The 24,077-nt window shown below is 43.2% G+C and overlaps 1 protein-coding gene and 1 long non-coding RNA gene across 2 annotated transcripts; one reads left to right on the top strand and one right to left on the bottom strand.

Annotated features, from left to right (window-relative positions):
* Window positions 1-8,956: 8,956 nt before the first annotated feature.
* Window positions 8,957-10,128, bottom strand: LOC4338209 (xylanase inhibitor protein XIP-like). The gene has a single exon (XM_015782931.3). The coding sequence runs from the start codon at window positions 10,051-10,053 to the stop codon at window positions 9,172-9,174; it is 882 nt and encodes a 293-aa protein (XP_015638417.1). The 5' UTR covers window positions 10,054-10,128; the 3' UTR covers window positions 8,957-9,171.
* Window positions 10,129-20,293: 10,165 nt separating this feature from the next.
* Window positions 20,294-22,682, top strand: LOC136356432 (uncharacterized). The gene is made up of 3 exons (XR_010741237.1): window positions 20,294-20,855; window positions 21,178-21,243; window positions 22,386-22,682. It is a non-coding gene; the product is annotated as an uncharacterized lncRNA (long non-coding RNA).
* Window positions 22,683-24,077: the final 1,395 nt, after the last annotated feature.

Genomic DNA, 24,077 nt, shown 5'->3' with positions numbered 1-24,077 from the left:
GTCATCCGCCGAATACAAGACAATATAAGAGAGTAAAACACAGCGAAAACATAATATAAAGGCACCAAAACCCAGCAAGTGTGTCTCTGCCCTCACACAACAACTGACCGTTAAGTCCTAGTAAGCACCAACATCATTGTCTCCAAAACCTGTTGTATAGAAGTACCCGATTGCCAGGTCCTCCTCAATCTCTAAAAAAAAAGAAGTCACACAAGCGTGTGTGAGTACAATACGTACTCCGCAAGACTTTTAGTGTATCCAATGGTAATCCGTAATAATGCAAGGATAACAAGGAATGGTTCACCGAGTTGTCCATGACCATGGCCACGACTATCCGAATAGATTTAAACTCTGCAGAATGTGCACAACTGCACCGAGATGACACGTTAAACCTGAGCTACCATACAGAAGGCTCGTTCCAATATGACGAAGCCTTTTCACTAGCTAGCAGAGGAGTGCCCTCCAAGGCCCGAGGCTCAAACGTTGTGCAGGTAAACCTTGAACACAATATCGTCAAAGGCACCGACAAGTATGGACAATAACCATACCGGCATTAATCCAATGTCAACAACAATGACCTACAACTACAACAGACGGGTCTATTGCTTGGAACCAATAATTCTCTTAGCTAGGGACTTCCTATGAGCCACACGTGATTTGCGCTAGTGTCTCAGATCAATTTGGACACAGTTTTCCACCAAGATAATAAAGATTTTACCCTCTGTTCATTTCCATAATTTTGCAAACATTTTTTTCTCGAAAGCCCAATAATCCGATTAAAACTAGCACTACCGATATAAGCCAGCTAAGCATATTCTACACGACTATCCTCCCAGCACATGAACCCAATTCTCAGTGATAACGTAGGTGACAATGAATCATGATACTCAAGTAACAAAGACAAGGTATATGCAGCAATTGGCAAGCTACCCATGCATAATAGTTTTGCAATGAATACAATTTATATATTTGAAATATATGAGCAATTGATCAAGGGGGAGCTTGCCTTGGTCCTGGACCTCCTGGTATTCCTTTGGTACCACCTCAGCAGGATCGACAACATCGTTGTCTTCACGAATACCGAACGAATGCAATAAATACAATGGCAAAATTTAATAGTACAGGTAATCCAAATATTTTTGCAGAGTATGAAAGTGCGTGATTTCAGGAAAAAGAATCGCTTGAATCCGAGTTTGTATGACGGAGAAACGGCTAAAGGAAGTCTTCTCTGCCCTAAAATCGAAGATAAATGAAAAACATCGTTTTCGCTCAACCGAGCTGCTGAAACGGCTGGAAACATTCTACCGACCTAACAGGTCATCTATTAAACATTTTCTTGGTTCTAGGGGCGTTTTTATGGCGCAAAACCTACATATGGGTTAATGTGAACCTATTGAAAAACTTCAGTAGTTGCAAATGTCTCGGTCCAAAAACAACATCTTCATACGAGCGAACTACACAACTCGCTAAGGATGTTAACGATGACCGGCGTAAACGTGAAGTCATGGCAGCGACTCTACTCACGGTTTCAGCACGTTCTAACAGTAGTGAGGCCAACCTAGCATGGATGGGGCCGATGGGATGTTCATGGTTAGCTCAAACAAGTGTGCACCTATGGTGTTCGGTAAAATGCCAAGGTTAAGTACGGCATGCCTACCTCTGTCCTCTCATTCTCTAGTGCACGGCTGGTGAAGACGGGCACATGGAGGCTCTTGGGGTACTACATGCAAGGTACTGGGGTTCTAACTTGTGTGGTCTTACTCCTTTGAGCCTCGGCCATGCATGTAGCTACAGTGGTGGCACTTGGGCGGCTGGACAAACGACGACATCGCTGGTCATGGCAAGGAAAACACATGCATAAACAGGAGCTCAGCGGTTGAGGCTATCGGCAAGGTGACGGCAGATGGAAGAAGTTGTCCTGTGGTGGAACTCAGGGCGTCGGGGACTAAAACCAAGCATGGGAATGAACTTAGCAGGGTATATAGATGCTCCCATGGGGAGGAATTGGGTTGGAACTTACTGAGGTGAAAGTTCCCAAATCAAGTGCATGGAGGCATTCGGTCAGCCCCAAGAGAAGAAGATCGGGCAGCAGCAAGTTCTACCATGGAGGAGGAGGAAAATGGATTAAGGTGGGGGGAGGAACACATGGTAAAGCTGCTTGGATGTCGAGATACTCACCAGGGACAGAGTTTAGCGCTTGTTAGGTCATGGCGGCACCGGGCCAGCGTTGGAGAACACGATGCACTGCATTTGTGCTCAGCGTCAACTGAGTGCAAAAACGGAATCAGTGGGTGAAGGGACGCGAGGTGACATGGCTGGGATGAGATGATACTCACCGATGGTATTGGAACGGTGGAGGTGTGCTTGCCGCTACCACACGTGGCACCTCGCCCAGCGAACCAAGGGACAATCACTTGGGTCCTTTGGCTTCCTAAGAACAAGGGCGAGTTCGGGAGTTAGGAGGACATGGTCTTGGTTAAGGAGGAAGCCAAGGAAGGGAGGGGAGAGAGCGGGTGCTTGCTTAGGCTGTGTTCTTCCCTCAACTTTCCCAACTCACCTCCCTCGTGTTCTACGTGCACGCTTTTGAAATGGCTAAACGGTGCGTTTTTTTGCAAAAGGTTTTTATACGAAAGTTGCTTTAAAAAACATATTAATATATTTTTCAAAAAAATTAATAAATACTTAATTAATCATAAGAAAAGGCGTTGCTCCGTTTTGCGTGCGCAGGAGGTGAGTTCCTAACCTCACCTCCTGATCACAGCCTTACTCCCTTGGCCTCGAGATGGCGTGGGCACCGGCAAGCCTGCGACAGATAAATGGGATAGGGCAGGGTGTTGCAGAGGCTGGCAAAGGGCTTCTCACGAGGTCCCGAGGTAGGCGGCCTTTCTCTCGTCCACATTCGAGTCAAAGACGAGGCATTCTTGGGACTTGGGAGCAAGAAATCATGGGCGGCAAAGGACAGATTGGCCGCTGCCGCCTGCCGCGCGTGCAATGCGATTGGGAGGCGTGGTGGAGCACTATGATGGCGTGGCAGGGCGTTGGGGAGGAGCTGTGACGTGGCGTGGGGTCTCCAGGGCAGTCTAGTGGGTCGTGGCTAAGCTGAAACTCACGGTCATGCGCGAGGGCTAGCCTGGCTCACGCTTCCAGCGCGGCAAAAAATGGCTCGTGTTTGGCTGGGTTGTGGGTCCCGAATTAGAGGTGGGGAGTGGAGACCAACATAAGAAGTATGTCCCATGGAGTTGCCTATCTTACCAAATAAACTAGTTGAAACCCCACGCATTGCTGCGAGATTTTGTATCAATACTTGGGAGAAATGAAAATACCATATTAAAAGAGAAAGAATGATATGATGGTTGATACTTACAAATATTGAGCAAACACTTGTTAGTAAAACTTCAGCCGAACCAATATAGTCGAAAAATAAAATAGGGCATGCAACATTAGGAACTGAATTGCAGCGTCTTCGTTATTCTCCAAAAGAAATAGTCATATAGTTATTTAATCCTAAAAAAATGTTGCATATTTACTTCGTTAAGTGTTGTGCTTGTTCTGAACTCCTTTTTAAGTACCGTACATAACATAATCTTGCTACCAACTGCAATGATTACTTGATTAGTGAAAGGAGCATTGACGACTTCATAAATAAAAGTATGAGCAGATAGTTCCAGACCATAGAGGTAACGGATATTGTGTAATTAGCAGATCATATTCAACTCTGACATGAAAAACATATACAATTGTGTTTCCAACATAAGAATGTGAAATTACCCTAAAACTCTGAAATGTCACTTAGTCTATGTTTGGACACTCTCATTGGCTGAACATGTAGCTGAATATTTCCCATCAGAGCTTGTATTTGAAAAAAGAAAAAACTAAAGAATACATCATAATTAATGTCATGGAGGTTAGATGAAAGTAGAAGAAAAGAACTTGAGAAAAGAACAAAATGAAGATAAAGTCCTCAAGCCATACCTAAAATTGGGGGAAGACATCTACAACCAGGAATCGGCCGCAGGACGAAGAAATCGATTTGCAGAAACACAAAATTGTCATAGACCTCAAGCCATACCAAAAATTGGGGAAAGATGTCTATGGCCAGGAATCAGCCACAGGATGAAGAAATTGATTTGCAGAAACACAAAAATGTCATCTCCTTCTATGAGAATCCTTTGCTTCGAAGGTAATCCAATGGTATGACAATTTTATCCGCTGCTATGTCAATCCTCAGGTTTTCCCATAAGTACAGGAGCCAATATCCTAGATAGCACTAATAAGAATGGGTCAAACAATATAAGCTTTTCATGAGAAACTAAAGCAATAGACAATGCATTATGGAATTACCGCAATAGCTGTTCTTTTTCTAAGTTAGCAGAAACAATTCATCAAAAACTCCCACCTTGTTCGTGCGAGAGCAAATTCATAGGCTATGCTCAATAAATAAACAGAAGCAAATACATATAGAATTGGTAAACAAACTGAAATAAAATCGTTGAACCATAAACTTTAGTTACGTGAAGTATACTAAACTTTCATACTTCGATTCTAGCCATCTGGCTCTAGCCTTTGTTGATAAATTGGAGGAGCTCAGAGACTTGACCTTGGCTGAGTGGAATTTTAGACTCTTTATGAAAAGTAAGGTTCTTTTGCTCCTTAAGTTTAAACAAGTCTATTGGCAAAAAAGGTGCACTATAAGGTGGGCAAAGTTTGGTGGTGAAAATACAAAATTCTTTCATGCTGCGGCAACTGAAAGATATCGCAGAAATTTAATTATGCAGCTAAAGTCTGATGATGGAAGGGTGCTTTCTGATCATGCAGAAAAGGCAGAAATTATTTTTCAAACCTTTCAGCAAAGGATGGGAGTTTCTTCTTCTCCAGTCATGCACTTCAGTTTGGCAGATCTCATTTCTGCTGCTCCTGATCTTCAGTCATTGTCTCTTGGCTTTACAACCATGGAAATTGATGAAGTTGTCAACAAAATGCCAATTGATAGATCTCCAAGGCCTGATGGATTCAATGGTTGCTTCATTAAGGCCTGTTGGCCTATAATTAAACAGGACTTCTATAATCTTTGTGCTCAATTTTGTGAGGGTTCTCTGGTGCTTGAGAGTATTAATAGATCCTTTATAACTCTAGTCCCTAAGAAGTCTTCTCCAGAAAAGGTAAATGACTTCAGGCCAATTTCTTTACAGAGTGTGGCTCTAAAACTTCTTACTAAGGTGCTGGCTGATAGGCTACAATCTGTCATCATTGAATTGATCCACCAAAACCAATATGGTTTCATTAAGGCTAGAAATATTCAGGACTGTTTGGCTTGGTCTTTTGAATATCTGCATCAGTGCCAGCATTCTAAGAGGGAAATAGTTCTTTTAAAATTGGATTTTGAGAAAGCTTTTGATACTATTGAACATTCGGTTATATTGGACATCATGAGGCAGAAAGGCTTTGATCCTAAATGGATAAGCTGGATTTCTCATATTTTTTCTTCAGCCTCTTCTTCAGTTATCCTAAATGGTGTTCTTGGCAAATCCTTCTATTGCAAAAGGGGTGTAAGACAGGGTGATCCACTTTCACCCTTATTATTTGTTCTTGGAGCTGACTTGTTACAATCTATAGTCAATAAAGCTTGTTCTCAGGGAGTTCTTACAATGCCAATCCCAACACCTGGTAATGAATTTCTGATTGTCCAGTATGCAGATGATACTCTTATTTTTTTGACTGCTTCCCAAAAAGAGCTTTTCTGTCTCAAGGCAATTTTGAACACTTTTGCCTCTTCAACTGGCCTTAAGATTAACTATAGTAAGTCATGCATGATTCCTCTGAATGTAGATTTGGAAAAGGTTGATCATCTCTCAAAATTGTTTGGTTGCTCTATTGGTAAGTAACCTTTTACTTATCTGGGTCTTCCTCTTGGAACCACAAGACCAAGAGTTATTGATTTTGCTCCTCTAATTGATAGAGTAGCGAGAAGACTCTCAGCAACCACTGCTTTGTTATCTCATGGGGACAAATTGACCATTGTGAATGAAGTTCTTTCCTCCCTTCCCACTTACTACATGTGCTCTCTTTCACTTTCAAAGACAGTCATAGAAAGTATTGATAGAGCTAGGAGACATTGCCCGTGGAGGGGATCTGATATTAATTCTAGTAAGAAGTCTTTGGTTCTCTGGGAAAGAGTTTGTCAGCCGAAAGATAGAGGTGGTTTGGGTGTAATAGACCTTAGATTGCAAAATAATGCCCTTCTCTTGAAGAATCTGCATAAGTTCTATAATAGATATCCTGTTCCCTAGGTCAGTTTGATTTGGAATACTTACTACACTGCAGAACCTCCTCATGCTGTTACTCCTAAAGGATCTTTTTGGTGGAGGGATGTTTTGCAATTTGTGGAAATTTTTAGAGGCATCTCGGCCTGTACTGTGCAAGATGGAAAATCTTGTTTGTTTTGGGAAGATTTGTGGAACAATAAAGTCAGGGCATTGGTTTATCCCAGAATATATTCTTTTGCCAGGAATTCAAATCTCTCAGTTCTGATGTTCTCTACTTCTGATCTACCTTAGCTCTTTGCCTTGCCACTTTCAGAGCAAGCTTTTCAAGAATATTTAGCAATGTCAGCTGCAGATACCTTGGAGCATCTTAATGATAAGTGATCGCTGGACATATGTTTGGGGCAACGGTATTTTTTCTTCACAGAAAATTTATGCCATGAATTTTTCTCATGTCCATGTGCCTGTTTATATTAAATGGATTTGGAAGAGTAGTTGTACTATGAAAGTCAAGGTGTTTGGTTGGCTCCTCTTGATTGATCGGTTAAATACTTATGACATGTTAGACAGAAGGCATTGCTCCCCTCAAAATGCTTCCTTGCTCTGTGTACTTTGTTCAACAGGATCAAGGGAAACAACTCTCCACTTATTTTTCCAGTGTCCTTTTAGTACTCAATGTTGGGCGCAATTTGGTGTGGTTTGGAATCTTTCTTTAAGCTTTGGTGAAATGTTGGTCACGGCCAGAAATTCATATAACTCTACCCATTTTGTTGAGAAGGTGCTTTATGCTGCTTGGAACATTTGGAAGCAGAGGAATAGTTTAATTTTTGAAAACATTGTTCCCTCTGTTCCCTCTTGGAGAGTTCTCTTTAGGAATGATCTCTCCCTTTTAGTTCATAGAGTCAAAAATTCTGAGAGAGATACATTGTTATAGTGGTTAAATTTGTTGTAATTTTTTCCCCCTTATTAATATAAAATCTTAACGGTGGGGGCTTCCCCTACCGTGGTTCTTTCAAAGAAAAAATCAACGAATATGGTTCACGGATTGGATGAGTTCAGAGGATGGTGGAAGGTATTTGTGGTCTGTTATGAATGCTGAAGGGATGTTAAGAGGCTCATAAAGGGATGCTATGAGACTTGTGAAAGCTCCTTGTGGCTTAATTAATTGTGTTAGTTTTCCTGTAATTTCTCAAGTAGAAATAGAAAGGAGAGGAAATGGATTGGGGCAAGGTGATGAGATGGCAATATGTGCCATCAATAATCAATCCTATGTTGAGAAAATAAATCGATGATGTGGCTTCTTCTAAGCACAACTAATGGTCTTAACTTTCTAGAAAGAAGGGATAGTATTAGGTCAACAGGTCAACGATAAGAGACAATGAGTGGAGGAGAGAAAGGTCTCCAGTTGGGTGAACAGTGCCCTAAATTTTCCAATTTCGACTGAGGGTTTGAATGGTTAGATGGGTAAACTTGCTTCAATCCAAACATAACTTGGAGGCAAGGCTAGTAGTAAGGTATGGAATATTTAGGAATTTATCCAGAATTTTTGGACAATATTGAAAACTCAGAGTCGGTTATGGCAGTGGGAACCATTTAGAGCAATCGTACAAACATTATTTTGCTCAGCTGGGATTTTTTATGCACGAAATAATTCATGCAGTGCAGTGCACATGAAAAACATTTTTACGAACCAAAGAACAAAAGTGGATTGTTACAAAACCTACACCCTCATACCATGGCGGACCGGCCACCAAGATGATGCCCATGTAACATAGACATCGTCAGAGTGCGAGTATGGTCCTAGCCGCTTCACTTTTGCCCACATGACCAAATAGAGGGGAAACCCGACCAAACCCAACTATATAATAAACTTGTGGCATCCGCATATCTCTGTGATATAACCATATATCACATTCCATCATCCTCATGGCTCGAGAACGCTAGGTGAGTCCTCATGGGTTCACGGCTTGAGAACGCTGGGGTCATAACGTCAATGCCGAGACATGCCACTGAGCCCCACGTCCAGCCTCCTCCTTTTAGCCTACCATCGTGCCAGCGTGAACCCCAACTTACCCTAGTTCTATTCCAAGCAGACCCAAGAGGAGACCACTTCTAGGTCACCGCGAACACACTACTACAAAAATAATTTTTCCGTGCGGTCAAAAAGGATTTTCGCGTGAGATATGGAACACCTGCACGCGAAAATCGGGTTTTCGCGTGCGGGTGCTTTATGTGGCCCGCACGGAAAAACAAAAATAAAAAAAATCAAAAAAAAGAAAACCCTAAATGAAACCCTAAATCTGGCGGCGCCGCTCCTGGCCGCCGTCTCCTCCTCGTCGTCGTCGGCGGGGCCGGCTGCCGCCGTAGCTCGTCGTTGTCATAGCTGTCGCCGCCACTCGTCTCGTCGTCGTCGTCGACGTCGCGCAGGAGAAGGCGGGAGAGGGGCACCGCCACTGGATCTAGGCGGTAGAGAGGCGCCGCGCCACAGGGAGAGCATGGGGACGACCGTCGTCCGCCTCCGCTCCATCCACCTTCACAATTATATTTGTTACTTTTTGTTACAACTTATAGAAGTTAAATTTTAACTTGCATATTCGTAGAGTGATATATTTCATATTAATCTATCTTGTCAATTTATTTCAATTTTTTATGGCTTTTTATATAATATGCATAAAACGATGGGATATCCTTTCAAGGGATGAATACTCTTTCCGAGGTAAGAAACCACATCATCCACGAAATCCGGAAAATATACAAATTGGAATTACAAATTACAATCACCACCAGTTAGTAATTCACTGTACGTGAGATCTGCACATACTGACCTCACTTTATTTGTACATTGTTCAACATATTACACATTTAACATATCATATTCATCTTGGTAATATATGTTTAGCTTAATAAGGAATTAGAACACGTCACCGTTGATGTAGCCGGTCTTCTTGTCCCAGTACCTGTTCCAGACCATGATGCCTCCGTAGTTGGGGAGCTTGTTGATGAACTGCAGCACATCGAAGTAGAGATCCTTGTGCGACATGTAGGCGTCCCTGTCCGCCTCCGGCGAAGCCACAATGCTGACGTAGATCCGGCTGTCCGGGTACGCCGCCGCCCACTTCTCCAGCGACTCTCTCCGGCCCCAGGTGCACCGCCCGTCGTTGAACAGCTTCACGTGGATGCGGCTGAAGAGCCCCGTCGCCAGCGCCGCCTGCTGCCGCTGGTCCGGGAACACGCACCGCGCCGTCGCCGTCAGCATCACGCCGCCATTGCTGTGGCCGTGGAGCAGCCTGGCCAGCTCGTCGTAGTGCTCCGTCGCGCCCTGGTCGATGAAGAAGTCGATGCCGTTGACGACGGCGTCGCCGAATGGGCGGGCGACGCCGCTGCGGCCGCCGCCGAGGAAGGCGTTCCAGAGGTAGTCGTCCAGGTCGGCGGCGGCCTGGGAGGACGGGAGGTAGTACTCGCCGCCCTGCCCGCCGATGGCGAGGAGGACTGTCTTGCCCTTGGACTGGCAGTACTTGATGTCGCCGCCGACGGGGACGACGGGGTGGCCGGAGAGGTCGAGCTTGTAGCTGCCGCGGCCGAACGCGCTGAGGAAGGAGATGATGACGGTGTTGTAGAGGCCGGTGTCGCAGGCCTCACGGAGGGAGCCCTCGGCCTTGTTCCGGCCCCAGAACACCACGGTGTCGCCGATGCTGCTGCTCTGCTGCGCCGTCGCCGGAGCGGCGGCGAGGCAGGAGGAGAGCAGCAGCAGCACGGCCAGGGGTGCAAGAGCAGCCAGGCATCGCGGCGCCATTGATCGATCTTACGCTTAATTGGCTTTGCAAACCTCTCGAGATTACACGACGGAGCTAGCCGCGATGGATGATTGATGCGAGGTGTATTGCATGGATATATATAGGGAGATGGGTATTATGGTATGTGCACGCGCGTCGGCGCGGACGTATTGTGTTGTGTTGGGTGCGCGCCGTCGGCGGCGTGGCGTGCAGGCATGGATGCGTCAATGCGTGGCGATACATCCAACGACAACGACGAATTACCTTTTCACCTTCACCGTACAACTGGCCGTGCTATACGTACAGCGCCATTAGCATGCACGCGATGCTAGCTATATGCTGGAGACCTGGAGTACGACAGTACGTACGGGTAGCTAGAACGCGTTAGCAAGCACGCGATTGCACGTGCGTCAAGTAAGAAACCACGAGCGCGAAACAATGGAATTAACCAATTAACTGTTCGTCGGATTATCACGCTGAAGTCCTGAAGATAACGATGCTGGTATGTTTAGAAAGAGAAAGATATACTTGACACAAACTTTGTCAAACTACTTTGTTTGTTACGATTTTTACTTTACTTTACTTCTCTAGCATATATTCCGGCCGGCTACCTTGAAAATAAATATACCAAGTCGTGTTCGGCGTCGTCTGTTTTGAAGAGACTGGAAGTAACAAGGGCTAGCGGGGTACGGTGAATTCAATTAATGGTTCTGCGAGCAACCGTTCACCAATTAGTTCTTGTATCTTTAAAAAAGGTTCTTTGTCTCCTCAATAATTATAGGGCCGGGGATCCAAAAATCAGGCATTGTTTTATCACTTTAGAGAAATATAATATTGCATCACGTTCTTAAATGTTTAAACTTACTTTTATTTTTTTTAAAACAATGTAACATTAAAAATATATTGACTACAGTATCAATTACTAGTACATGATACATTGAGAAACATAGAAAAATTAATAAAGTTAAAATTTTGAATATGCAACACAATCAAATTAAAATTAAATTCTTCTTACACGTGAAACTTTGAATTTCAATGGCATTAGAAATATGTATAATAGTGTGACATCTTGTTATAAAAATTTAATTGTTCAATCAAGATTGTGATTAATAGATTTATATTGCTAATGATCATAATCACAAACTTCGCGAATATTGATAAGCTTTAATTAATATCTCAGTGCATCGGCCTACATTCAGGATCAACATATATAATTGTCGAAAGACACATTGAAATGGAAGCTCTCGAACCTATTTCGAAGTAAGTTTAGGATGAGGTTTCTGATCCGGTTGGTGTTTCGACATATCAACTCAGGTTTGCCTACCTCTCTAGTTGCAGAGAGAGGAGAGGGGCTTCTATCTTTTTAGGTCTCTGAAAAGCTAGTTGACATGAGATCCAATCAAGGAGGTAGTACTTTAATTTGCCTGAGTTCCTCTAGATCCAACTAATCGGTATTACAGTACTCCCGCGGGTTGTTCACCATGCGTTCCATAGCATTTACCTATTTGCCTTTGTGTTTTTGCGCCTCTAGAAGCTTCATCGTTTTTTCACAGTCAAAGTTCAAGAAATAAGGTTTCTGATCAGCAAAAAGAATACTTTCAATCTTATACTATCTCGGTTTGGTTTGATCTATCAAGATTTACATATACTACTAGCATAATGCTTGTGCATTGCAACGGATTATAAATAACATTTATTGACATAAACTAAATCCTAAACCATATATCACAATTGGGCATAAATGATGAAGGAAATATAATAATCGAAATAACAATATGAAACTACAAATAACTTTGGCCAGAATGATAATTCAATATCAGTAAAATTATATAACTAAATCCTGTTTTTTCTTTTAGCTATAAATAATTCAACACAGAGAAAAATTATAAGTTAAAACAATTTTTAATATATTAAATAGTGCTAAAACTAATACTGTAAATGTGAAAACAATTGAAATTAGCTAGAATTTTTTTAAAAAAACTTATTTTAGCCCATAGATGAAAATCCGATGCAATAATTCTGAACTGGTACCGTTTCTTCGTCATATATTTGAAATTTATAGTTATGTTCATTTATATGGTCTATATTATGTGTGTGGTCCAGGAGCATGGTTGGGCTGGACCAGGAAGGAATAGTACCCAACTGGCTCTGCTTATCGTCTTCCCTAGCTGAAGGCAAGAAACAAAAGAGGGAAGATGGGTGTCGGTGCTTTGGCGACCAAACGGCGGTGAATAAGATGGTAGGATATGTCATACGATATGACTCGCCCATAGATGGTGGAGGTGGGCAACCAAAAAAAAACAGAGCAGTAGAAACGCAGCAGGCAACGACGTGATCCTGATAGAGAGAGAAACAATGGCAACGAGTTCTGGTGGTGAACATGACCGGATGAGTGCGTCAAAACACGTTCCTTACGAGGGGGTTCCATTTTCCTTGAACGCGCAGGAAGAACAAAAGATGGAAAAACAATACTAACACTGTTCATTATCTTCCCTAGCTGAAACAAGAAACAAACGAGGAGGGAAGATGGGCGCCAATGCTCCTATGACTAAATGGTGGTGAGGAAGGTGGTTGGACGTGTCCCACAATGTGACTCGTCCATAGATGGTGGCACTTGGTAATGAAAAAAACCAGAACAATGGGAACGTGGCCAACAATGACGTGGTCCTGGTAGAGAGAGAAATGGCAACAACGAGCTCTAATGGTTAACACCACCGGGTGAGTGCATCAAAATGTGTTTCCAAACGAGGAGGTTCTGTTTTCCTTGAACGTGCGGGAGGAGGGAGCGTAGTGGAGAAGAGGGGCGCTAGGAGGAGGGGTGCCAAGAAGGAGAGGGGCTGCAGGGGGAGGTCACGAGGGAGAGATTTGGGGCGCCTAGAGGGAGGGATCACAAGGGAGAGTTGTGGGGCGCTGGAAAAGAGCCGGAGGGGCGCGGGAAAGAGGGAGGAGTCGTGCGAGGAGGAAGGAGTGCGGCCATGCGGGATGGGGAGGTGGATGGACGAAAAATAGTCGGAAGCCTTACGTATTTTATAATTATTAGGTATAGATATAGATATATTACATCTAAACTCCGACCAATGTCTCTTTAATCCTTCATATTCATATCTATCGGTTATATATCCGATCGATCCAAAATTCCATCGGTATCGGTTGGACACAGAATACTATATCACCCCTGTGGTCGATTGGCCCCGTGATCTAATCTTCTCGTTTTTACCTTGTTAGTTGCAAGATCAAACTAACTAGCATGTTCCTAACCCGATTTTGATAGGACCTATACTAGAGTGAAGCAAATATCTTAGGCCTTCGTGTGTGCGACAAATTTTGCGTCAATGAATCTCAGAGCATATTCAACGGTACGTATATGGGTGTATTATGCAACCGCTTGCACAAAACTTGCTATTAGCAGAATGCATTATGCAGTCATGAACTTGGCTTTAGGACTGCATAATTGCATTTATTATGAAGTAAAACTAGTGTTATTCCGGTTATTCTGCTTATGTGCTGATGCTTCGATGATCCTTCGGTGATTTTACCTAGTTTTCTGATGATTGTTTTAAAATTTACATCAATATTGTTATTCTGCTTGTGTGCTGAGTCCCATATGATTATTTGGTTTTTTCCCCAGTTTTCTGGTGCTTTGTTTTAAAAATTGCAACAAATTCGGTCAAGATTTGTCCGATATTTCTGAAATTCGTCCATTTCAGTTGTGCCGAAATTTTTATGCAATTGAATCCCAGAACTTGTAGAAAAGTTCAATCTTTAGGAGACAGGGAGTAGAGGTTAGGGAGTATGTATTGGTTGGGCGATCAGAATCGAACCAGAATCCAATGCCGATCTTCCAAAATATTGGGTTCTATAGTTACTACTATTTTGGATTCCGATCGTAATTCCCAGTCCGTCTGGCTATATGGCTATTGGCTTGTAGTAGTACCTACCGACTACGATGATCCGATCCGGTATTTGATCAATCTCCTCCTCCCTCACACTGTATCTATATAAATAAATTGCTAGGGTTGGGGAATTACTACCGAGAAGCAAAGTGCGTGCATTCCATCAAGACGCCCAAAGACGCAACGCAGTAAGGAAAAGAAAAGAAAACAAAGAGAAATCATGTCGGCGGCGGCGGCGAGATTGAGAGCGGTGTTTGGTTCAATGGCGGCGGCGCGTCCTCTCGTCCGCCGTCGGCTTTCTTGTCGCCCTTTTACCTCCTCATTAGCGCCTCCCAACTACCACCAACAAGACTGCTAGTATGAGCAAACCAACTACCACCAACAAGACTGCTAGTATGAGCAAACCACATGCCATCGCCACCACCAGACCAACAACAACAACGCCGCACGCGGCTGAAAACCAATCTGACATGACTTGTCGTCAACAAGCTGGTGATTCCTCCTCCTGCTCATGCTCAAGGTACGTGCGTGTAATCCTCCTCCTCATCTATATATATTACTCCAGTACATATTGTTTACACCCATATAGGTTTCCTCCGAGTGGGCCGGTCTGACCGCCGGTTGAGGGCCGGTCAGATCGGTGGTGTGTGGCCGGTCTGACCGGCAGGGTCCGAGTCTGACTGTGTTTCGTCGGGTTTCGAGATTTCCTTACTCGGGAAGGCATGTTTCGGGTTTTCTTTGGTTTCTATCCCGAGTTGGACGTAGAGGAAGGCATGTAGAGGGTAATACCAACCCCTATATAAGGGACATGGCCGGTTCCATTGTAACTAACCAATCTATAATCAATCAATCGAATCGTTTTTCATATTGCTTTTAGTTTTCTCTTAGTCTGTCCATCTTTGTCGGTTTGCGCCGTAAACCGTCCGCCGCCGCTGCGAGAGTGCGACACCTCTTTGTAGGTTTGTCCTGAAAACCTTCCGTTTTGCCCACGAGACGGGTAGCTATCTAGAAATCGGCTCTGCTAGCCGGTTTAGTTATCAAAACCCATCTAGGTTTAGCTTTTTGCTAGATCGAGATAGTTGGCGACTCTAGGATCACCGTAAGGCATAAGGTGCTATGATCGTGCTTGTCAACTTGTCACAAAAGTTGACAACACGATTTTTGGTGACTCCACTGGGGAGATCCGTTCAGCGTCAACTCAACTTCGACTTCGCCATGACGAAGCAGTCGTCATCAAAGGTAGAGGTGGAGCCTATCAATGTGATACCAATTACATTGGATGACTTCGAGGAGGAAGATCGCAAGTCCATAGAGGAGTACATTAAGGAGATCACATAGGAGGCGTTGATGAGGGCGTGCACTAGGACTCGTCAAGGCGTGATCATCAAACCCGGGCCACGTCCTAAGCTCACTCCCGATTTGGTAAGCAATGAAGAGGTAACACAATCTATCCAACAACAAGTTGTATCTACAAAAGATTCATCCATGATTATTTTTAAAAATAAGTTAGATGCAACTATTAAAGGTCGATTTGATAAGTTTTTAAGAACTAAATTCGGCCCTCTCATGGCCGATTTTATGTTAAAAGATAAAGCCTCTACCAGTGCTAGCCAAGTTCCTATAGATCAAACAAGTAGTGGAACCGATGGAGCGGCGCAGACAGCCGGTCCGATCGGGCCTGATGGCCAGTCAGACCGCGACTTCGCCGTCGGTCCGACCAGCCAAACGGCCGGTCAGACCGGGTATTATCACGGCGGTCAGACCGGGACTCAGGCCGGTCTGACCGCGCCTCTGGACGTTGGTCAGACCGGGCCCTGGACTGGTCAGACCGGCGCAATTATTCCGATTCAGGGGATATATCCAATGACTAATGCTAGTTATTTGTATCATCTTAGAACATTTGATCCTCCTATATCTACTGCTGCAACTAATCCCCAAGTTCCCCCACATGTTCCTAATGCTTATAATGATGTTGCTAATGGGTATCCTCCCGATACTAGGTAAGGCCAATATAATCATATTGCGCCGCAAACACATCCTATTAGGCCACCAAATCCACCACCAAATCAACATAGGCCTAATAATGTGGAGGAAATAATTAGTGGGATTATTAGGGATAAATTCGGGATTGAAGCTAGGAATCGTGCTAAGGTTTACCAAAAGCCGTATCCTGACTATTATGATAATGTGCCATTCCCTCGTGGTTATAGAGTTCCCGAATTTGCCAAGTTTAGTGGTGAAGATATTAGGACCACATGAGAGCATGTAGGTCAATTTTTAGCGCAATGTGGTGAGGCTAATAGTGATACTTTTAAATTGCGCTTATTTTCTTTGTCTTTGTCCGGTACCGCTTTTACATGGTTTACTTCTTTACCGGCAAATTATATTCATACTTGGACTCAATTAGAACAAAGATTTCATGATTATTTCTATACTGGAGAAACTGAGCTTAGGTTATGTGATTTGACATCGGTTAAGCAAAAATATAATGAGCCTGTCATTGATTATATTAAGAGATTTAGGGATGTTAGAAACCGATGTTATAGCTTGAATATAACTGATAGAGATTTGGCTGGTCTTGCTTTTAATGGTTTAATTTCTCATCTTAGAGAAAGATTAGATGACCAACAATTTCTTGATGTTAGTCAACTTATGCAAAAGGCTCTGGCTCAGGAAAGCCGGGTTAAGGATAATAAAAAAATTGTTAGACCATATAAGAAAAAGCCTAATATTAATTTGATTGATTACCCTGAGGCTAGTGATAGTTAAGATGAGGGTAATCATGATATGTATATTGCTGAGTGGTCATGGACTAACTAAAATAAGCCTTTTGTTTGTTCTAATCTAATGCCAACTCCTCGTAAAGATCGGCAAAGTGAGATTAAATATAGTTTTGATGTGGCCAAGTGTGATAAGATTTTTTATTATTTTTTATAAGACAAACAAATTAGATTACCTAAAGACCATATCATACCATCTCAAGAAGAATTGAAACGTCGAGCTTATTGTAAATGGCATGATTCCCACTCTCATTCTACTAATGATTGCAATGTGTTTCGACGACAGGTTCAATCAGCCATAAATGAAGGACGATTGAAGTTCACCGATGGTTCCAAGATGAAGCTTGATCATGATCCTTTTCCGGTGAATACAATTAATTTCAATGAGAAGAAGGTGTTGATTCGGCCGGAGCAAGCCGAATCTACTAAGGGAAAAGGAGTGATCATTGGCGAATCGAGGCCGAAGATGATAGTGCCAAAGAAGCCGGAGGTTGGTGTTTGGAAGGAAAATAAGAGTGAAGCTTCAACTTCTAAAGCTCCTAGGAAGACCAAAATGACCCTTGATATGCTTTTGGAGAAGTATGAAAAGCAAAGTGGTGAGAGAACTCGCAACAAAGGGAAAAGACCAAGATCACCTCCTAGGAAGCGATTTGGTCACTCACCAAGACGGTCGCATTCACCTCCATATCATCATTCACAAGACATGTCATGGGGTCCTTATCCAATGCTGCCGCCGGGTTATCTTTATCCTTATTACATGCCATGGGGGGCAGCACTGCCAATGTTCAACCATATGCCTCCAATGTAATTCAACCAAGGGTGCGGAGGACCAAGGAGGCCAATCCATGAGTGTTTGTCTTCACCAAACAATGGCCAGTTTTATGGTAAGAACCGGGCCAGTGAAGAAAAGAGGGAAGGGAAGCGTATTAAGGTGGAGGCAAGGACGTCGAAAGTGATTACCATCAAAGTGGGGTCTCATGATGTGCCAATACCTTCTGGAGATGAAGTTGGAGAGTCTTCAAGCAACAAAACCGAAGCCGGTACCAGCTCATCGCACTCGGCCGGTCTGACCAGGCCCTCTGGCCGGTCTGACCTCAGCCATACGGCCGGTCTGACCGGGCCATCTGGCCGGTCTGACCGCCGACCGAATGACGGTCTGACCGATGCCTCAAGCCGGTCTGACCGCCGACCTAATGTCGGTCTGACCGATGCCTCAGACCGGCGCATCTGGCCGGTCTGACCGGTGGTCTACGTCCGGTCTGACCGGGCTCCAGCGCCGGTTTGACAGGAGGTTCACAAGGAGTAAAGTGGGGGCTTCATCGTCATCAAGTAAACTCAATAGGGGGCACTACTTACCTCCTGGAACAGAGCCGAAACCTAGGTGGATGCCTAAGGATTTGACGGCTACTCAAAGGAGAAGGTTGCAACGTCTTCGGGCCCAAGAAATAAGAGAGAAAAAGGCCGAAGAGCAAAGAGATAAAAGGTTCAATGAGTTGTAACCACCACCGGTATGGAGGCGTAAATCCATAGAGAAGGAAGAACCGGTTGTTGTAGAGGAGAAGGAAGAACAATCAGTTGTTAAAGATGAGTCATCTCCAAAAGAAGACATGGATATCAACATGGTATGTATGTTGCCTATGGAGTTTTGTGCTATGGATGAAGCCGAGGTTGCTCAATTTTCACTAGGTCCTAAAGATGCGGTTTTTGAGAAGCCCGATGAGTCAAACCGTCATATGAAACCTCTCTATCTCAAAGGTCATATTAATGGGAAGCCGGTCTCTAGGATCCTAGTGGATGGAGGTACCGCCGTGAATTTGATGCCGTACTCGTTGTTTAAAAAGTTGGGGCGGGGAGATGATGAGTTGAAGAAGACCAACATGATTCTCAATGGCTTCAATGGTGAACCAACGGAGGCGAAGGGTATCTTTTCGGTGGAGCTTACCATGGGAAACAAGATGCTACCAACCGCTTTCTTCATCGTCGATGTGCAAGGTAATTACAATGTTATTTTGGGTCGTTGTTGGATCCATGCCAATTGTTGTGTGCCTTCTACCTTGCATCAATGTTTAATTTAATGGGACGGCGATGATGTTGAGATTGTTCAAGCGGATACATCGGCCGAGGTTGCAATGGCCGATGCTACTTTTGAGTGGCGTCATGGGAATATTCAATGCTTATCGGGGATGGATCTTTCTAGGTATGATTTCATTAGTATTTCCGATGGCAAATTTGTACCTATCTCTGTAAAGCCGGCTAGTTTAGCACGGCTAGGCCATGTCAATTTGTACAATGAGTAGAGAAGCTAATCTAGAGTTGTTACAAAAGAGGGTACAAGAATATCGGTCTACAAAGAACGATATTGGTGAAACTATTAAAGATTTTGATGAAGTGGAGAAGCTTGGACAGGGGTTTACATCGGCCGATCCATTAGAGGAAGTAGACATAGGTGATGGAACTAAACCAAGGCCGACTTTTGTAAACAAAAATATGAGAGCCGATTATAAGGTTAAGATAATCGAGTTACTTAAAGAGTATGTTGATTGCTTTGCATTGGAGTAACATGAGATGCCGGGTCTTAGCCGTGAGCTTGTTGAGCGTCTGCTTCCAATTAAACCGGGTTTTAGGCCTTATAAGCAACCACCTCGTCGTTTTAATCCTTTACTCTATGACCGAGTCAAAGAGGAGATTGATCGGTTGTTGAAGGCGGGGTTCATTAGGCCATACCGTTATGCGGAGTGGGTTTCTAGCATTGTCCCGGTGGAAAAGAAGGGGAGTGGTAAGATTAGAGTTTGCATAGACTTTAGAGATTTAAATAAAGCTACTCCCAAAGATGAATATCCTATGCCTATAGCCGACATGATGATCAATGATGCCTCGGGTCATAAGGTGATTAGCTTTTTAGATGGTAATGCCGGTTACAATCAAATTTTTATGGCGGAGGAGGATATGTACAAAACGGCTTTTAGGTGCCCAGGATTTGTTGGTTTGTTTGAGTGGGTTGTTATGACTTTTGGGTTGAAGAACGCCTGTCACATCCTGATTTTCGTTTTAGGATTTATAAATTATTTAATAAATTATTATTAGAATTTATATTAAATGTTCATTAATTTACAAGTGAAGTTAAATGTGGGAAATAAAATTTCCTAAATATAAAGCATGGATGGATTTAATTTTTATTAAATTATCCATGGTTAATTATATTCTCTGGAATTTTCTCAGATTTTTCGGAGCTCAACTCTTAATTTTAATCATACAAAGAACATTTCAGTAATTATCCACATATTAAAGTAATCATTAAATGTTCTAATTATAATTTTGTTAAATACTTTGAGTGTTCAAGTATTTTCAGGATTTTTCTTAAAACTATTTGAGCATTGGAAGTATTTTTAACAACTCAAAGATCATTTCAGTGATTATTTTAATTGGAAAAAGTTGTTAAATCTTCTCCTAAGCCGTTGGGCTGATTTCAGCCCAACATCTCTCTCCCTCGCGTGCGTGCTGTGCAGCCCAAGTCGGCCCAGCCGAGCTCCCCATGTCTTTCTTTCTTTCCTTTGTTTTTCAGCCAGCCCAAGACGAAAGTGTAATTTGCTTCCCCGTTTACTGTTCATCTTCAAGCTTGGACAGAAGCCCGAGCTGCCGTCCTGTGCTCTAGCCGACGCCGATTCCTCCACCAAATCAGCCGCATCCCGTGCTCCGTTTGCAAAATTAGTTGAGGGGAAATATTCCTCTTATCCTCCTCTATCTTTTCCCCCAAAAATCGGACTTTATCCCGAAGAAATCAACGCGGAATCGAATTCGTTTTCGAGTTTATCTCTCTAACTAACCCTCGGTTTTTCCGGCTTCGATTCCTCTCGGTTGGAGTCTGATCTCTTCAATCCAAGCCTATAAATAGCATCCCCTAGTCGTCCTCTTTCGTTTGCCCCATCTCCCGAGCTCTCTCGTCGCCCGTAGAGCCGCCGCCGCTAGCATCGTCGCCGCTGCCGTCCGTCGCCGCCGTCGGGTGCGCACGGAGGAGAGGAACCCCGTCCGCCCCTTCGCAGCCGCCGAAGACCACCGGAGCACCATCGCCGCCGTCAAGCCGAACCGTGCCGCCATTGAACCTCGTCGCCGGCCGTCGTTCGTCGTTGTCCGTCGTTGTTCTTTGCACCGGTGAGTTCGCGTCGTCGTCCTCTACGCGTAGGTGTCCTCGGATAGCCCAACCGAGCCCTCTTTTGCCGGTGGTCGTGTCAACTGTGCCATGGCCGGCGATGATGACGTCAGCGATGACGTCATAAATCCCTTTTTCTAGGTTTTCTTTATTAGATGAAAATCGATTAAACTTCATAAATTCATAACTAAATCATCGTAACTCGGATTTGAGTGGTTCAAGTTGCTAATTCATCTAAAATCGAGATCTTCAGTTAAAAATATCCACATGTACTATTTATGCTTGTTTTTGTACTGTTTTGTTGATTTTGTTCTTTTGCTTTAGTTTCCGACATTTCGGAGGAGAGCGTTTTCGTTGAGGAAGGTTCGGAAGCGTTTGGGGAAGCTCAAGGCAAGTCACACAGATCCTAAACACAATCCTTTGAGCATGTTGATCCTATATTTAAATTCTCTATTTATTTCAACTGTTTATTAATTTTCGAATGTCACCGGGTGGTGTGAACCTATTCCTTTGTTATGGCCAATTTGCATTGAATGCCCTATTCCTTGATACCTTGGGTAATAAATTGACTAGCTTGAACCTTGAACCTTATGTATTGGTTTGGTTCAGCTAAATGTTATATATATAATTGCTTAGCCATGCTTAGAAACATTAGCTCACTAATGGGATGAATCATATATACTACATTATTATTTATGGTTATATTTAATGATAGCTCACGATGGTTAATCGTGTTATGATAATTAATTAGTAATTAAAATATGATTAATGGTGGGTTGTGAGCACATGGTTTTGAAGGTCGTGCTCATGACAATTAAAGACCGGTTCGCGAGCTACTGTTGTGAAACATTAACCGTACCAACCACAAGCCAACGTGGGCAACGGCTTTACCTTTTGTATAGCATTGTTCATTACGGGGTGCCAGACGGAGAAGCGGTGAGAAGTCCGTGGGGATCGCTGGGGAGTCCATGCCTCTGGTTATATTTATAGAGAGGGTGATTATGATCCAGGAATGGTGCACTGTGGTGAGTTGTGTTGTGCAGGGGGTATTGTCACAGCCTCTATTCGGGTACTTTCTAGTATCGCAACGCATGGTAGACATGATGTTGAGGCTGTGTCTTGTGGGTACAGTGGTACACCTCTGGCCAGAGTAAAACTATTCGAATAGCCGTGCCAGCGGTTATGAGCGAGTTGAGCAATGTTTTTCGTGATTAGTCTCACACCTCTCACAAATAATTATTGATGCAATAACTGGTAATAATTTGTTTAGCTCCTGGTTTGGAGTTAGATCTGTACAGCCGGGTATGGTTGTTCAGGATGGTTGGGCCTGAGCAGCATGGGTGTGCTGTTCAGTGTTGATTAAAATTTCTGATTAATTACTCTACTGTTTTACTTTTAAATCTTTGTAAATGCTGCTTTTGCAAATGAGCCTATATTATGCCATCCTTTGGTATCCTTGTGCACTTGCATATTTGCTGTGTGGCTTATTGAGTATGTCATATGCTCACCTTGCAATAATCAATCAACCTCAGTTGAAGAGAAAGGATCCAGGAGTAGACGTTTGGCTTATACCCCAGTTGAGCTGCCTGTGGGAGTGGAGCTGAAGCCATCGCTAGACCGTTAATTCCGCTGCTGTTTTTCTTTTCTTTTGTAAGTATGTAACGTTATTATTATGATGGATTTGTATATTAAATTGTCAGTTTGTGTACCTCGGCTGATTCCTGGACGAGGATTTTATGTATAAATTAGTTTGGAAATTACTAGTAAATTTCCGGGCGTGACAACGCCGGTGCAACATATCAAAGGGCAATGAATTTGATCTTCCATGATTTGCTAGGGATTATCTTAGATATCTATATTGATGATATTGTTGTCAAATCGGATGGTATGGAGGGACATATAGCCTATTTGAGGTTAGCCTTTGAGAGGATGCGCCGGTATGGTTTGAAGATGAACCCACTTAAATGTGCTTTTGGTGTGTCGGCGGGGAAGTTCTTAGGATTCATGGTGCATGAGAGAGGAGTTGAGATTGATCCTAAGAAGATAGAAAAAATTCGTGATTTCAAATCACCGACATGCAAAAAGGAAGTTCAAAAGTTGCTAGGAAAGGTGAATTATTTGAGAAGATTTATTTCTAATCTAGCGGGTAAAATCGATGCTTTTGTTCCTATACTTCGCTTGAGAAAGGAAGCCGATTTTACTTGGGGAGCAAAACAGCAAGAGGCGTTTGAAGGGTTGAAAAGGTATTTGTCTACTCCACCTGTTGTGCGGGTGCCTAAAGCCAGAAAGCCTTTTCGGTTATATATTGCCTCCGAAGACAAAGTCATTGGTGCCGTTTTGACGCAAGAGGAAGATGGCAAGGAGTATATTTTTACATATTTGAGCCGCCGTCTTTTGGATGCCGAAACAAGGTATGTCTTTATAGAGAGACTTTGTCTATGCTTGTACCAAATTGAGGCATTATTTGTTATCTAGTACATGCATAGTTGCTTGTCAAGCCGATGTTATTAAACACATGTTGCAAAGGCCAATTCTAAGTGGGAGAATTGGCAAATGGGCATATGCTTTGATAGAATATGATTTGGCTTATGAAAAATTTAAATCTATGAGAGGCTAAATTGTATGTAATTTTATAGTAGACCATCATGTGGATATTGCTTATGAGGGAGAAGTTTGTATTGTTGAAGTTATACCTTGGAATATTTATTTTGATGGTTCCTCTTGCAAAGAAGGTCAAGGCATAGGGGTAGTTTCGTTTTCGCCTAATGGAATGTGTTATGAAGCATCGGTTCGCTTGGAATATTATTGTACAAATAATCAAGCCGAATACAATGCTTTGTTATTCGGCTTACAAGTCATGGAGATGGTTGGAGCTAAGCACGTGGAAGCTTTTGGTGATTCGGAATTGGTGGTGCAACAAGTCGCCGGAATTTATAAATGCTTGGACGGATCACTAAATAGGTACCTCGATTCATGCTTGGATATTATTGCCAATTTTGATAATTTTGCTATTAGACATATTGCTAGGCATGATAATTCTAGAGCAAATGATTTGGCACAACAAGCATCTGGCTATAATGTGAAGAAGGGATTATTTCTGGTATTGGAAGATGTCACGACCGGAATTAACCCAACGAGCATTCCATACGTTCGTATATTATTCCTTGTCCCAGGAGGCAAGGTACACCAAAAGTTGATACAATTCAGAGTTTAACAAGCGGAAG

This window comes from Oryza sativa, chromosome 5 (assembly GCF_034140825.1).
Source record: "Oryza sativa Japonica Group chromosome 5, ASM3414082v1".
NCBI classification, from domain to species: domain Eukaryota; kingdom Viridiplantae; phylum Streptophyta; class Magnoliopsida; order Poales; family Poaceae; genus Oryza; species Oryza sativa.
The sequence above is the reverse complement of the archived record's forward strand: the minus strand, read 5'-3'. Positions and strand labels throughout refer to the sequence as shown.